The 17,162-nt window shown below is 43.6% G+C and overlaps 1 protein-coding gene across 2 annotated transcripts in view; it reads right to left on the bottom strand.

The window, feature by feature from the left end:
• Nucleotides 1–16,789, bottom strand: part of SMS (spermine synthase) — a 51,451-nt gene extending 34,662 nt beyond the window's left edge. For both annotated transcript variants that reach the window (XR_012651228.1, XM_075033452.1), the window contains exon 1: nucleotides 16,634–16,789. Coding sequence is in view for 1 of the 2 variants with exons in the window: in XM_075033452.1 (XP_074889553.1) it covers nucleotides 16,634–16,694 (61 nt within the window). In the remaining variant the exon portion in view is untranslated. The remainder of the gene's footprint in view (nucleotides 1–16,633) is intronic.
• Nucleotides 16,790–17,162: the final 373 nt, after the last annotated feature.

Raw genomic sequence — 17,162 nt, 5'->3', positions numbered from 1 at the left:
AGTTTATAACCAAATGCTTCAACACTGACACACTGTTTCCCCTGCTCCTACCTACTGAAGACTTATTCCCAAGGTAATTTTGTTTTACTTCCTCCACCCAAATGCATACACCTTGGAAACCAGTAAGTGTAGCCTGCGGATGCGATCAGCAATAGTTTCCAGGATGTTAGTGATTTGTACAAGCTTCAAGCAAATGAACAAAAAAATCTATACCAAGTAAATCTCAGTTCAGCTCATCTATCATCTCTGTGTAAGTCCACAGCAGACTAACTGAAAACCTGATTACCTGAAACCTATGTTTGCCCATCTGTAAAGCTTGGGCTCCATTACCCTGTATGTTTTAACCAGACACACTGAAATAACAGATAAAGTATTTACTTTAATTTTCCTCTACATAAAGTCAAGAGCAAGCCAATTCCCCAATGTCTTGCCAAGGATATTTAATTGAAGTGGAAAGGCCCCACTTCTTACTGCTCATATTATCTGATCTTTGATGCATGTTGCGAGATAAATATTTATTTTTCACCTTCTACATCTCACTCATTAACTCCTTATGTTGCAAATTACCAGAAAATAGAACCAACAAAAAAATAAGTACTGTTGGACAACAGCAAGTGATTTGACTGCTAGCCCTTTCTCAGTCAGTAACACCATTGATGATTTTTACCCTTATTGATGAAACACCCCACCCCCACAGTCCACTATTACTATGAAGCTTTTTACCTTCCCTACCCTCCTGTCAAAATCCACATCATTTGTAGCAGTAAGTTCTTATACTACCTATCCAACATCAATCAGGTACCACCATGACCCAGGCAATAATTAATGCTCAGAGTACACACTTTATCTACCCAGTAACTGTGGCTACAGTAGTAAGTGGGCCAACAATCAAGCCAACACGTTTTTGGAACTTCAAAAGCATAAAAGAAATGGGGCCATAATTAGAGCCACAATTCTTAAAATGGTTCCAGTCTCTGCAGCTTTGCACTGGGAAGGGAACTTTGCACTGCTTACTTTAAACTTGCAGCTTCTAGCATGCATCAGGACTCTTTTGGGGGAGGACAGGGGTAGCTGCTCTAAAGCCAGTACATTCACAACAATTTGTCACTTCAGACATGTGGTCCCCACTTCTTGCTTGGCATTTGCTTCCTTGCCCCACTTCTTTACCTTCTGCCTCATCTTTTACAAAGCCCATGCTCATTTCCCTCCCTTATTTATTTCTTATGTCACCACCACAACAACATTAAAGAACAACTCAGTTTAATAATGCATGCCATACCCTTCCAGGCCAGCAAATTAGCATGAAACCAAAACAGAACTAGTATGCAACTAACCCCCAGACCACTTCACTTCTGCAGCTCTTGCAAGATATTGAAGTAGAAAGACAGAGAACAGACTCTGGAATAACTGAAATGCTCATACCACATTTAGCTATCTGCTTTCAACAGCTTCAAGGATTCCTGCTAGGTATGTCTTGGCAGAGACTGCAGGACAAATCATCACTGATATTGTTCTGCTCCATGAACCTACTAATCCCTCACAAGCTGCTCAGCATTCAGCAACAGATCTCTTTGCTAAGCAGCCAGGCACAAGCTTGACTGAGTTCTTCCTATTATGTGATTAACTTTAGGAAATTAAAACAACAGCAAGCTCTTTCATCAGGTCTCCTTTTGGTTATACCACACAAGATTTGCCTTGGAGGGCTAATTAATTCTCCAAAGTTGGGAGACTCCTTTTTAAAATATTTGAGGCATCAGTGGTTGCTTGAAGGCATAAGGAATTTTCAGGAATCTCAGGATCTCTCACTCAAATCCACTTGCCACCACCCCACTCCAAGCTCAGATAAGCTATACCAAGCATTGATAAGGAAAAAGGACAATGGTGATTACAACAGTAGGAACACCTTTGAATCTACATCAAAATGTTAATTCAAGTAGTCAAATTTTTTTTTTTTGCGCTATTCAGGAACAAAGGAAACAAACTCCGGTTACCAAGCATGAAATACTGTTGTAACTATTTGATAATTACTTGCCAGAAGGAATGAAAAGGCCCAGAGTTTCAACTCCACAGAACAGAAACAAAACCACTATGTAGAAGATTTGAGATACTCATTTCTCAAGAGGGTTAATGCCCAGTTAAGCCAGACAGTTTTGGATTCCCAGCACACTTGAAGACATGATTTGCAGCAGCTGCAGACCTTCCTCTGCAGTTTTAGGACCAAGCAGCCATTATTTGACAGTGATCTGTAAGCATGAGCACAGCTCAAAAGTCCAGAGTTACTATAAGCATCCAGTCTGGCCTCATGCATAACACTGGCTAATTTTGCCCAGATACTCCAACACTGAGCTCAGTAATCTGCTATTGAGCCAGACTATCTCTAAAAATATTGTGGTTCAAGACCTCCTCATACCAGAGGATTAATAAGATCTTAGTAAACTATGGGAAAAGATTAGCTCTCACTTGAAAATATTCACCCCATTTCTGCCTTCAGATTTTTCTTACCCTGATGTTGAACCATCTCCCCTAGCAAGCGAGAATGTAACACAACTGAAACAATAGGGCACAAAGCACTTATATATGCTTCCACATCTCTGATGTATTCTTCCCTCGGTAGCTGCACTTTCCATAGACAATGGTGAAGGAAAAAAAAAAACCAATCAAGTGAACTGCTTCATTAAGAACACATTAAAGAGTGTATATTAGTAGCCAATATACAGAATATGCTAATAGTAAACAGCAACCTGAATGACTGGCTTATTGTTTCAGTTCAGAGCTGTGTAAATTAATCATTTCAATATATAAGTCTTTGTGTTGTGAAAGTCTGAAATTCTCACACATGAGTACTCTACCCATCAATTCCAGCTCTTCAGAAACCTCACAGGAAATGTGCAGAGACAAGGCAGGAGGGCGTCAGATACAAGTGATGAAGGGAACACACCCGAGAAGAGAGATTCATCTCCAGCCAGGTGGGGTCCCAGGGGCAGTTCAAGAGGAGGACAGCAGGAGGCTGGGCCTTCAACCTGCTGCAGAAGCATACCTGACTGCTCTGGCCCCAAGCCCACCAGAGTCAAGTCAGGCCACTCACCACGCGTGCCCCCCTCCACCACCACTCACTGGAAATACAGTAACCAGGCTTATAGGTGTAGAGGGGCTCCTCTCATTCATAGACTCATCTGAGGCGTTTTTCCAATGCCAATGTTGTACCTCAATCTTATTCATGAAAAAAGTCCAGAATTAGGGGCATGCTGCAGAAATGCTTAGTGAGCAAGATGTTCATAAATTTTAAAATCCAGCGCTGAGGAGAAACTTTAGGCTCCAGTGCCTGTATTTCATATGTCCTAGATTTCCTTTAGGCACTAAAACAAATGGAGAAATAAAAAAAAGAAGAGACAAAAAAGGCACCAGTTTATGGAAATCCAACAGCCTCATCCTACTAGCTCACACTGTCCCCCACGCAAGAGGTAAAGCAGTACATCATTTTCAGATAACTGGTTATCATTTAGTCACCAACTCCTGCAGAGCAATCTTTTTCTTAAAACTTTAAAACTTAAGAACCATATTCCTTTTGTCCTGGTTAAAACCATCTGCCTGCAAGGAAAATGAGTGTGCAGAGCACACTAGTGTTTGAAACAGACTATCCAGAGAAGTTTCTACAGAAATATCACAGGCCTAACTAAGAGTTCAGAATGAAAACAGTTGCCTAAACTGGCCCTTTTCCTTCAACAAGGGCCACAAAATAAACCCACACCTCTAAAGAATGAAAGGACAGCCCCCCCAGCCCCTGCTTTCGTTACTGCCCAGGACAAAAGAAGCTAGCTTTTGCCTGTTAACAGATGCAAATGAAAAACAACTGGCTTTAGCAACATGCACCTCCTTGGTATTAAATTTGTAAGTCTCCTGTCAGAACCCCCCCCCACACACACAGGAAGAATCCTTTTGTTTCCTCCTTGCCAGCTCTGTGGAAGCAGAAAACAGCAGGAAGCAGAAATCTACACTAAAATTATTCTTTTCATTCAATTTGCACCTGTGAGAATCAACCTCATCATGTTGACTTATACACAGGAGTGAACAAATCATGCATGGCATGAGGCTTAAAAAAGGGGCAGCAGGTGGAAATAGTCATCTATTCACCCATCCATGAGAAAACAGATCATCAAGCTCCCCTGTGCATTTACTCCATTTCATTATTCTGTATTACACAAGATTAAGGGTAGAAGGCTGCTTTTTCCTAAACAGTTCCCACAGAACATACCCCACACTCCTGCACTGAGGACTTCCAGCTACATAGCAAATACAGGCAAATCAAGCTATACTGCGCCACACCAGCAAGTTGTGAACTTCCTGGCACATCCATGTAATCACCACAAAGTCACCCAGTGCATCCAAGCATCCTTTTGGAAGTTAAGGGTAAAACAATCATGAATCAGAATGAGCTCTCAAAGTATTAAAGATACCCAGCTACCAACAGAATTCAACCTTCATTCTTCCCCTGTACTACCTTTACACCAGTTCAGATTGCCAAGACGAATACACACAAAACACACCCAAGGAAGTAGGGTTGAATTCTGTTGGTAGCTGGGTATCTTTAATACTTGTGTATGAGGTCATTCTTCCCAGGCACAAGACTTGGCATTCCCTTTGGTTGAACTTCACTGGGTTCCTGCAGGCCAGGAGAACCTACAGCACATCAATCACTCCTCCCAGTTTTGTCATCTGCAAGCTTGCTGAGGATGCACTGTCCTAATGTCCAGGTCACTGATGAAGATAGAGTGCATTGGCCCCACTATCTACACCTCCTTGAGTACACTACCACTCATCAGCCTCCCGGTGGACTTTTTGCTGCTGATCACAACCTTTTGGGCCCTGCAGTTCATTTTTCAATCCACCTCATTGTGGATTTCTCTACCCTGTACACCACCACTTTGTCCATGAAGAAGTTACTGGAAGTGGCATGGGAAGCCCTGCTAAAGTCTAGATAAATAGCAACCACTACTCTTCCCTCCTCCATCAAGCCAGTCTTTTGACCACAGAATGCTATAAGGTGGGTCAGACATGATCTCCCCTTTGTAAATCAAAGTCAGCTACACCCAAACACTTTCTAGTCCTCAGCAGGTTTGGAAATAGTTTCCAAGATTTACTCCATCACTTTCCCAGGTATCAAGATAAAGTTGACAGGCCTTAGTTCCCTGGATCTTTCTTCTTGCTCTTTTGAAGATAGGAGTGATACTGATTTTCTTTCAGTCCCAGATTCTTTACTCAGATGCACTGAGATAATCATTGCAGGGCCACACATCTACAAGGAAAAAGGTCCTTGGTAAAGAGTACTGCACACCTTCCGCAGTCTACACTTACCCTCTTCCCTTACCTTCCCCATACACAAGAATCTCCCAAAGTTGACTTTTCTTCCCTCTGCCACTCACTAGAACAAGGTCTGTGGAAGCACAGCTTCAGACAAAGGAATGCAAGGGGGGGAAAGAAAAACTATTTCAACTTTCCTAACACCACCTTTAAAAAGCTGAACTTTCTTGTAGTTTCAAAAACACTAAAACTCTATTAATAACATTGACTAAAAGTATATAGGGACTTTCAGATGGCACCAGCACACAAACACATTTTCCGAGATGCTCATACAGTCGTGTATCATCTTTATGGAATAAGGAATACCTTAAGTCTCTGTTGAAATCTCCAACATTAACGTAAAGGAAAAGCCATTTTTCCCTAGCCCTTCCTACACAATAAAAATGCAAGTTCAGGGTACACAACCAGCAAATTGTTACTTAAAACACTAAGCAAGATTCAGCCAAAAGCAACTGTATGGACAGTGAACGGGAATGGCTGTGCTTCAGCTTCTGCAAGCAGTGCAAAGTGCATGTGAATATAAAAACAAAAACATGCCAGAGATGCAGTCTCAGTAACAAAATCACCTTTTCCTACTTCCTCCTTTGAGCTCTGATAAAGAGGTTTTTCTTTTTCAGTTCTTTCACAGAAGCAGTATAAGATTTCCTAATCACCTTTAAGGAAAAACTCTACATAAAAACTTAATTTTTCAGCAACTATAGGTCTATCAGCTCCATCCACTTCCGTAACAGAAAAAAAATATACTAAAGAAGTTACTCCTTCACCCTTCTTCTATTCAATTTCTTGTATTAGGACAACCAAAAATTAATGTACTGTACACATAAAAACAGAAGTGATCTTGTGTATTGAAAACCCCAGTTGTTTTGTGATTCTGAAGTTCCTGAAGTTTTCTGTAGCCTCAGCCTCAATAAAAACACATTCCAACAGTGAGGTTTAAGCCTTACTGTTTGCGCTTCAAGGGGACATAAAATTCCAGTTACTTCATTACAATATTAAAGACATCTATTATCAAATTGTAGAATAATAGCACCATCACATTTCAAAGTACCACCAGTAAGCACATACACAGAGGAAGACTAATCTGAAACCATGTTACATCCAACAGCCATGATCTTAACTGTAAGGTCAATTTTGTAAGGTACCTCATCATTTGAAATTCAACACCTGAGAACAGCAGGTTTGGCTCCACATTCAAGCAGAAGCGATGTGGCAGAACACTTTTCTTGGCATCATTTGAAAGGCAATATTCCATTTCCATCTAGTCTTTAAGACAAAAACTTATTTTTGAAAAGGTCAAATAGTGAACTTCTGCTACAAGGACAGATAATGCAGTTAGAATTGATTATTTCAGTACATTCAATCACAAAACGCCACAACATGGAGTTTAATTAAATCAGCGAGAGCAGAACATAAGGTTTACTAGACTATATCACAGCATTCCCACTCTGTCTCAGTCTCCCATGACTTTTCAGTCAAACACATCATTTAAATGCAGAAGTAAAGAATGCTAACAAGGTTGGGCAGTTTAATTCATCATCATGTAGTATCTCTGGTACAAATGCTTTCTTAGAGACAAGAATCCTTGTATCAAGGAGCTTTTCTTACTCTAACATGACCTCTGATAGACTTCTAACCTGCAGCAGAAGCTGAGCACCATTACTGTAAAAAGGATTCAAGTATACAACTACTGTTTTGTCATTCCTTCTCTAAGTGAATGTCACCTTCCTGGCAGCATTGATCATTTTACATCTATTTTATGGTTTGGTGTTAATAACCATGCTGTTCAGTGCTTTTGGAATACAGCGAGGCATGCAACCTAGGTAGAGGGTACAGCAGAGAAAAGACCAGACTAAAGGGGCAGAATGAAGAAACCAAGAAACACCACAGATCGTTATCAGTTGCACAAAACACTTTTCTGTCTTACCCTCCTCCCCGTACCAGGATAGCAACCTTTCAGGTGAGCCAAACTGCAAAGTGAAACATCAAAATAAAACTACGTTCTCATGCTTTAATGTAAAGCTAGTCACTAAGCCAATATAATGTTACCTAAACAAATCATTTTCTTGCTTTAATAAAGTAAGCACATTGCACATATGAAACTAGGTAGACTAGCAAGTCTCTTCAAGCACAAATGAAGACTCATCACTGCAACATACATATTGAAAGAACCAGAAGAAAGCATTTACTACCAATTTAGAGCTCATTTGCACTTGAAGACTAAATTAGGATTAGCTGTGAACATGAAAGTGCTTATTAATAAATTTTATAACCAGCGGCCACATTTTTTTTCCTGTCAGCCCACAGACTGACTTCCCAATTAATATATTCTTTATTCCTGGGGGAAATCAGAGCCTTACTGAAGCCATTTTGTATTTAAAGAGCGCTCAAGAAGGATAAATCCTACTGACCAGTTGAGGACAAAAGTCTGTCTATGGGACTGTTACACCACCACACACTTGTGTACAAATTATTTTATTAAGTCATGCAGACTGACTCAAAGAAGGCTTAAAACAGACCACTTAAGTGAAGCAGCTCAGCTTTGTTATTAAACTTTTACTACATGTAGTAAAAGCTTATTTACTAGTCTCCAAAATTTTGCTACCCAGAATCTCTACCCACTCATTAGACAAGGAACACCAGCCAGACTTCAGGAGGACAGCAGGTATACATGGCCTCTGCCATTATGCCACAGTCCTGCAGGGATACCTGTAGGAGCCAGGATACATTGTCCACAGAAGTCTCTCTGAAAATCTGTACCAGTGCAAAGAAATAAGCAATCAGACACCGGCACTGGCCTACAGGAGAGCTCAATTATTATGAGCATCATTAATAAAATACCCAGAGACAGGAAAATAAACCTTTCACTGTAACAGTGGCTGACTACAGCAGAGCCAGCAAAGTCAAGGTTAAAATACTTGCAGCACATCTGGATCAGAAACTACTTGAAGGGAAAGACTGAAGACTTTCAGAACTACCTTGATTTTAATTGCACAAGTATTTGATTATCATCTGACATGACCAAGGAGTTAGTGAAATCAGGCACTGCAAGCACACTTTTCCTTGTTTGTTTACTGCACAAATACAAGGTTCCTGCTTGTGCATTCATCAACATTGGAAGGCTCACTCCTGATGACTCCTGCATCACAACACACTAGCAAAGTTTAAAAAGAACCCACCACAGGGACCTACAGAAGGGGTTTTTCCTTCTTAGCTTTTGGCAAAACTTTTAGAAGCCTGTCATTGCTGCTGGAATCACTTGAGGGACCAATTTCAGCTGGCTATTAGAGGAATGTTTTTCAGTTAAGTAGGGTAAGTCCTGCAAGGACATTCCACAAGAAAAAAAAATAGCTTAAGACACCAAGCATGCCAAATTCTGACAGCCAGGACAACTCTGAAGGAGAAACTATTTAAGTACTGCCCCTTCAAAAACAAAGTCATAAAGAGGATAAAAGCAAAGAACTGCCAGGTTACAACACCTTTCACATAATCACATGCAGAGTTAAAGAACATTCAAAAAGTCTCTCCCATTCACTTTGACATTTACAAGTTATTTCTTTCTGTATTTTTGATAAAATACATGCTTTAAAAGTAGTTTTCCTATACCTGGCATCTAATTGCAGCTAGTTATGATGTGATATCCTATTATGGTTAACAACAGCTTTTTCAATGCAGATCTTCTGCAATGGTGCACAACAGCTCACCAGAAGTCCTGCCACTCTCTGGTAACTCTGGGAGAAAAACTATTTATAGGCCTCCACAAGTAACAGTGGGTGGCATTCTGTAAGTCACATTGCTGTTTAATAATCACACAAAAGTTTAGTTAAGGACAATGCTTTTAAACTTTTTTCCCTTCCCTAATTGTTACTTTATCCTGCAAGATTCTTGCAGGTTTTTCAACTTCATACAAAGTCACTGTTCTTTAATACAGAAGCAACATTTGCTTAGAGACAGACATGAAATATTTGTCATACTGTTCTGGACAACCCACAGACAGTATCTCTTACCTTTTAAACATTTAAGTCTCACAACACTCTTTCCAGACTTGCTGCTTGGTCAAGTTTCATTTTGGTACAGAGAGACAGCATTTCATTAAACTTCTTGTAACACTATCCCAACAGATTAATTGGAGCTGAGCAGTAGGCAGAGAGGTAAGCCAAAGGTACTCTCCAAGTTTGGCATACCACCTTTCCACAGAGTATTTATGCACTCAGGACGCTTACTTCATATGATGTGTAGCTTGAGCCTTAACATCAACAAATGTGGTTTCAATGCCTCAGCTCCACTGACTTCGTCTCTCCCAGTAATGCATAAACTTAAGTCCATCAACTGGCATATAAAGACTGTTCACATTTTAAACATTATCACCTGTTGAACTATCTGTAGCCCTTCCATCCAAAAAAGCAGTAAAAGAGAAAGTGTACTTGGTAACAGATCTTCAGCCTGCCCAAATAATGCCAGCTCTCCTGTCCACTTACATCTCTCAAGCCACTTTCATCACCTGGTACCTGACCATCTTCTAGAAATGTGTCAAGCAAAATGATTAGTACTTGTCATATGCACTTTTCTCTCCTTCCAAGGATTTTGCTATTAAAAAGGCATGGTCAGGAAAGTGTACCTGAAATGGGAAATACTGGTAGATCAAAAGTAGCCTTTATTTCCTGCAGGAATTTGTTCCACAGCCTCAAACCAGGCCCTCATGGAAAACATCTCCCATGCTGTTAACCTTCACCTTTGCAGGCAACAGTTCCTTCATGTCTGAGCAAGCAGCCATTGAGTACTTGACATCATGCTGGAGAATCAGATAATTGTATTTTCAGAGTTCCATTCATAAAGCATTTTAATCTTCAAAACTGGAAACCAACAAAAGCAGGGAATGAGTTCACAGCAGTCCTTACTGCTAAAAATGGAAAGCTATTAATTCCTGTATTAACGCCTCCTGACAAGCCCCATTTGCGCTCTGACACACAGCAGGCCAACTCTTGGTCCAGGCCTGTCAGAACTAGACTGTTGAGACCTGCAGGGCTCAGCTCAAAACAGCCCAGCCAAGAGCACAGGCTGAGCCCACACCACTCACAGAGGCTGCTAAGGGAGCACAACTAAAACAGACCCATGCCTGAACTGCAGCTGCAAGATAGCTGCAAACACACCTTTAGCCAGGGCTGATAACAGAGTTGCAAGCTCCAGAGGCATTTACTTGCCTCTTGCTTAATCTTTATTTGCATGGTCTTCACATACAGATCATAGTCAAGGAGTCAGCAAATTTTGATAACATACCATAAATCAATATGGTAAAGAGATAAGCCTATCTTCAGCACCTTATCACTGTAATCAGATGTTTCAGCACTTCAGACAACCCAATACTTGACAGAACCAGTCAAACTGAGCTACAAGGCTCAGAGATACTGTTCCCCCCACAATATGTTCAAATGTACTTAATATGTTTTTACTGCTAACTGCAGCCAGCTCCAGTCATAGAAGCAGAATCTGCCTTGTAAGACAAAGCCCTTGCATCTCCAGTACATTAGGCAACAAAAAAAAGCCCGTTACAGAGAATATTAATTTAAAAATAACTCTATATACAGCCAAGCGCTCAAAGGCTTTTTCATTTATAATCTTAGAAACTGCCAAGTATTTAGCATTAGTTTAAGCTTTTCTCCTTCATACACAAGATTGACTTACACGTGGAAAAACTCTGGAAGAGACACCAAGTTTTCAATGCCAGTCACCTCTTCCTGGTTTCTCTGTTATTTCCACACTTAGTGCAGGATAAGCCATGACTCAACAGCTAGAACTGCCAATTATCTGCTTATTAAACCAAACCAGCACCAATTCCAAAGTATCTTTACTACAGTGTGTGGAGTTTTCCTAGGTAGAAATTCAGGTAGAGGTTTCAGAGACAGACATGAAGAGCCAATACAGCATGCCTACTCATCATTTAGTTCTCTTCAACAGTCCTGTTTCTGGAAGACTGTCCCCTCAGAAAGGCATTTCTGTAATTAGTCCTTACAGTAAGGAAACTCAACTACAAGGCTCCAAAGGGATGCAGAACTAAACAAAGCCTTGTCAATTCTTTCCCCCCTCCAAAAGTTTAGATCAACACAGCCAAGAACAAGCACATAAAATTGTGGTCCTGCTCTATGAAGAGCATTAAGACTTCCAATCAAAACAAAGACAAGAACAAAAATATTAGCTTAACTGAAAGCAATTCAAGTACTTAACACTTTGATAGCTTAAGTAAAAACTTTAGTACTGAAGGAACATTTCGTAGAGTAACTCAGAACATTTTGTAATCAAGATTCTTTTAGAACACAGCACGTATGACCAGCTAGTGATTACTTTTAAGGATGTCAAACACTGGAGTATATCATGCAGTATCATTAAACAGCTGTAAACAAAAAAAGGATGTGAGGGTTATTTAAATCTTTACATCCCTGACTGCATAATAAAGCTTCACCTGACAGCATTCACATCTGCTTAAAAATAGGCCGAAAGTCGAAGATATAGGATTGCCAGTAGAGTTAATGGCACTTTCTTACATCATAGTGGATGCTTCAGCTGAGACATTTTATGTATTTTAATTAACTTGCATAAAGCAGTTAGTACCTCCCCTTGAAAAAAAAACTCCAAAAGAAAAATTTTGTATATCCAGTAAGTGCGGTTACGCAGTAAAACACTAACCAAAGTATAAAATAGTTTTTTGCAAGTCAAATCCAATACATATGACTCCAGTTAAGACTTTTCTTTCACACAATTTATTAGTAAAGAATCTCTCTTAATATGTTGTCTACATCCAGCAACATTTAGGCATAAGTACTGTAGCCATCAGCCATTTTTTACTTACATGTATTCCTATTGATGACAGGCTTGATTTTCTCACCAAGTTTCCCCCCCCCCCCACCCAGTGTCAGAACAGAGCTGTGGACCCTGCAGACAGGAACAAAGCCACTGACAGAGGGCCTAAAGAGGAGGCTCAGCCCACAAAAGGTCATTCCCTCTTCTTCCTATCTCCATGAAAACATTAATTTGAAGAAAAACAGGCCATGTGCACACACACATCCACTTATCCTTTTTCTTAAGTAGCCAAGCATTGCCCTACCTGCACTACAGCCCTGGCATTCCCACTGTGTGCTAATTCACACAAGAGTTTCATAAGAATTTATTTCAGTAACTGTGTCAGCTCACGTAATCGCTGCTCTCCTCCAGCAACTCACTCATCTGCACCCTTGCCCTGAACACTGTTGGCACAACTGTTTGTGCAGCTGTACTACGAACTGTGTAATCCCCCCCAGCAATAATCCCAAACAGTAAACTTTAAGACAGTTAAAATTAATTTTCCAACAAGTTCTTACCCTTTCAAAGCAACTTTCTGAAGCAAATAAAAACCACAAATCTCAAGAGAGTCTCCATATTATCCCCCCTGCCCCTCATTAAAGAACCCTGAAGAACATTAATCATTTCAATACTCAACAACCAAGAAAACTAAGCTTATATGACACATTCACGCGTGGATGGAAACATTCCCACGTATGAGAATATTTACAACATACAGTAACCTAAAATCGATTCTGTAAAGGTATAAGGCATCAAACCTCTACACACTTTCTTAAAAGTCCTTTAACTAACTTGGAGTCTCAAATCCCTCATTTCTGATTGACTAACAAAAATGTCATTAGCCCAGAAGTGAAAGGCATGACTAAAGCCTGCTGTGCCCCAATTAAGGAAGGTGAGTGATCTGTGTCCATTTTCATAGATGTTAAAGCACTCTTCTTGCATTTTAGGATAGGGAACACTACGCTGTTTGCCTGCTGATGTTGTCTGCTTATCTCACAGATAAGCAAGATACTTCTGCTCAAAGGACTGAGCTCTACAGTTCCTACTTTAATCAGCTCTTGAGGAGACTATCAGAGAAGGTCAGGTTGTGTTATCCAGCTATCAAAGCTTCAGCCCTGCTAATATCTAATTGCCTATTATTTTTAAAAACTGATGGGATGCATAATTAGAGGAGGTATAAAGACTGACAAAATAGTCTTTTCTTTTGACTATTTTGTAGATTTTGTAGTACATGAAGAAATTTATTGAGAAGTTTTCTTCAAACTGACAGCTTTTAGTAGAGGTACATAGCTTCATTCATCTTGTGCAGCCCCACTCCCAAGACGGTGTTGTGTCCGCCCCATCTCAAACCTACACAAGAGGACTTGGTTCCTCCTCTAACTCCCTTACAGCCATGTTTTCATTGACATTGCTGGCCTCTCACAATACCTCCAACAACCATCAACCTTACAGAAGGGATGATGGCAAACAGTAAGAAAGGCCTACTATTCCAGTTACCATTCTCAACATCCTTGCTGATTACACATATGAATCCTGAAGAATGTACGTGACATGCACCACAGTCTAATATCAAGGGAGTTGGACTGCCTAAAGAAAACAGGGTTGCTATTGAAGGGTTTTGGCACATGCCAAGTCAACCAGCCAGCAGGAATGACCCACCAGAATCTACACCATCCTGCAGCACAAGCAGCTGCTAGCTGCACCAGTATTAACACACAGCAAAATCCCCTCTTTATAACACAGAGCTGTGTCCTCCAGATCCTTTCGCTGACACCCAAAGACAGGCTCCCTCTTCTTCACTCCCTGAGGACCTCAGAAGACTGAGGATGAAGACATGCCACACACAACCAAGCACACAGAGAAACAAACAGATCCTGGAGAATTATTAATATCTCAGAGACACTATCCCATCCTTTACAGTCATGTTCAATCTTGATGTTGGACAGTAAGAGTAAGGCCTTTTTTCCCTTCAGGATTAGGAGAACACTGGATAGCTACCATGTTAAATGTGAACACTGAGAACCATATATATGGTTGATGAAATCATCTGAATAAGCAGGTCCTTAAAGAAAGACACCGTGTACAGTTATTGCAAGATGCACTGCAGTGAAACACAAACTGTTGAAAAAAGTTGCTTTCATAGACTAAAGTCTTGCCTTCCTACACGCTGGCAAATTTAACTGCTGTATTAATACCTATCAAAAATAGGTATTTATCAAAAACTGAGGTCACAGCTAATGTTTTGAGGCATGAGGAGTGTGCATTTACCAGGAAGTTAACAGTTTCTGCATTTTCCAGAACACAAACATAAAGATGCAACACATAGGGATCACATTATCCTTTTAAGATCAGAAGGTCCAAAACCACACATCTCATTTTACTAAATGCCATTTCATGAGATTTCAGACCATTCAGAAGTTTCATTGTCCATGTAACTTACAGTAAAAGCTTCAACTAGTTGATGATCCATGATTCAGCACTAAACTTTAACTCCTTTAACACAAACCACAAATGTACATTCATCAGTTTTTCCTCTATAGACAACTCTTGATGCTTTGGGCCACAAGCACTAGATGAGAGGAAAAAGTCCACATCAAAAGTACAGGCCAACTGCAGAGCTGTCACGGGTGGAAGAAAATCCTTCACATCTCACTCAAGATGTCTATTGTGCTGAAATAGAACATAAGAAGGGAAAAAGGCTTCTTCCCTCTTTTGATCTACACAGCAACACTTCTACAGCTGGTCCATCCCCCCACCCGTGCCCGTTTAGGCACATCCATCTTGACTGGAGACAGGTCCAAACATTGTCTTCAGAAGTAAAAGAAAACAGAATAGAAAACCTACCTGAAAGCAAGACAATACTTAAGATCATCACCACACTCTAACAGCACAGTTTTTATATCATAGAGCAGCTACTATAACTGCAGCATATTTTCAATACACCTAGTCCTGCTCTTTTCCCCGGCAATTCTGAGTCTTCTGCAGAAGACCAGTTACTGATGTAACCCTTGAACCCATGACAGTTCAGGGAACTAAATAAGCAAAGAGGTCATTGCAGGGGCTGGAAGGTATCCAAGAAAATTGCCTTTAGACTGGCTTAGCTTCCCAATTCTGCTCAGGCTAGATCAGTCAAGCACAACGTACAAGGAAAATGGCAGGACTATCTCGTTTGCCATCAGGTCACCATTAGAGTGGCTAAGCTACACTATAAAAATCTCACTGTAAAATGGAAACTGGAAGACTTTCACCACGGAACACAGTAGGCTATCCTAAGGCGCACTGTTTGGGAACAACTCCCCTAACACCTTCCCCCCCTCTGCTCCTGGCTTTCTGAAATGCAAACGCAGCAGTGCCAGGAAGGGCAGAGCAGGCAGCAAAGCCCCCGGGGTCAGGAACCAGTCTCTCAAATCAAGCTACTGATCAGATTTTTACCTGTAGATGCGGAGGAAACCGCCTTCGCACCTCCCCCCCTCCCTCCAAAAAGGGAAATAAAGAGAAAAGGGGACGACACAGAAGGTCGGAGCCCCGGAGGCAGGCCGGCCCCCGCCTGCCGGCCTTGCTCGGCAGCCACCGGCTTGGCTCTGCGCGCCCACGGCAGCCCGCCCCAGCTCAACCTTTTCGCCCATCTTGGCTGCCGAGAAACGTGGTGGTTTCCCTCGCTCTCCGGCTCGAACGTGCCCCCTACAGATAACTAGGGAGCAAAGCTCCGAAATCGCCGGCGGCTCCCCCGCAGCCGAGCTCCATCGCCGATCACTTCCTCCGCGCTGCTGCGACGAGGCGGGAGAAACGCCGGAGTGACACGAGACCCTCGCACACCCTCACCCCGCACCTTCCTCGGCGGTGGCGGCGGTCACCGGCCTCCGAAGCGCCGTAACCGGGGCGGGCTTCGCGGGGAAGCCGCTCGGTCCCAGCCAGGCCCTCCCCACCTCCCTCCCTCCCTTCCCCCCGGGCCCGCGGCGCGGCACCTCCCGCCCGCCCGCTTCCCCCTTACCGCCGGCGGGAGGGGAAAGGCCGCCCCGGCGGACGGAGCCCGCCGCCGTCACCAACCGGGGCACGAACCCCCCCTACGCCCCGGGAGGGCCGCCTCGCCCCGAGGCGGGCTGCCCCTCAACGCGGGTCGGCCGCGCAGGCAGGGCGGGCTGAGGGCGGGAGGCCTCAACGGGCCGCCCGCGGCGGCATGGCGGCTCCGGGGGAGGACGCCGGCGGCGGAGAAATTCGGAGACGGGGACACGCACACACACGGCCGGGCTGCGGCGGGGGGGATCTAGAGGGGAAACCCGGGCCAAGGGCGCTCCGGCGAGGGGCCTGGCGGGCCGCTTCCTCAGCGGGGGGCGAGGCGGGCGCCACACACCGCCATGGCGGGGAGGGAGGGAGGGCGGGCGGGCGGCGGGAGAGACCCCCCCTCCCCTTCTCTCTTCCTCCCTCTCCTCTGCCTCGCCGTTACCTGTGGCGCCGAGGAGGAAGTCCAGGGTGCTGTGCCGCGCTGCTGCTGCTGCTGCTGCCATAGTGAGGTAGAGCCCTGTGCCATGCCTGGAGGAGGCGGCGGCGGCGGAGCGGGGAGTGCGGCGGACGAGCCTATATGCGGGCGGGGGCTGCAGCGGCGCCGGCGGGGAGGGGGGAGGGGGCGGGCGCGCGGGGCGCGGGGCGGGGCCCGCGCCGGGGAGGCGGGGCAATGGCGGCGGTGGCTGAGGCGGCTGAGGGGGGAGGCGGGCGCCCGCCCGCCTCAAGATGGTTGAGGGCGGGTCACTAGGTTCCGAAAGCAGCCTTCCTCGGCCCGGATTTTCTTCAGGATTCTGTTCAGGCGCACACACACACCCACACCCCCCCCCCGGGGGAATCCCCCTAACGGCCTGCCGGCCCTGAGGCGGCGCGGCCGGGTTCCGGCAGCAATGGAGGACTCGGCGGCGGGGCTCTGGTGAGGGGCCGCCGGGTTGCTCTGCCCGGGGCTCTCTGTCCTCTCCCGGGCCTTCGGA

This window comes from Buteo buteo, chromosome 8 (genome assembly GCF_964188355.1).
Source record: "Buteo buteo chromosome 8, bButBut1.hap1.1, whole genome shotgun sequence".
Lineage (NCBI taxonomy): Eukaryota > Metazoa > Chordata > Aves > Accipitriformes > Accipitridae > Buteo > Buteo buteo.
Note: the sequence above shows the minus strand (reverse complement) of the source record. Positions and strands in the feature narration are given on the sequence as shown.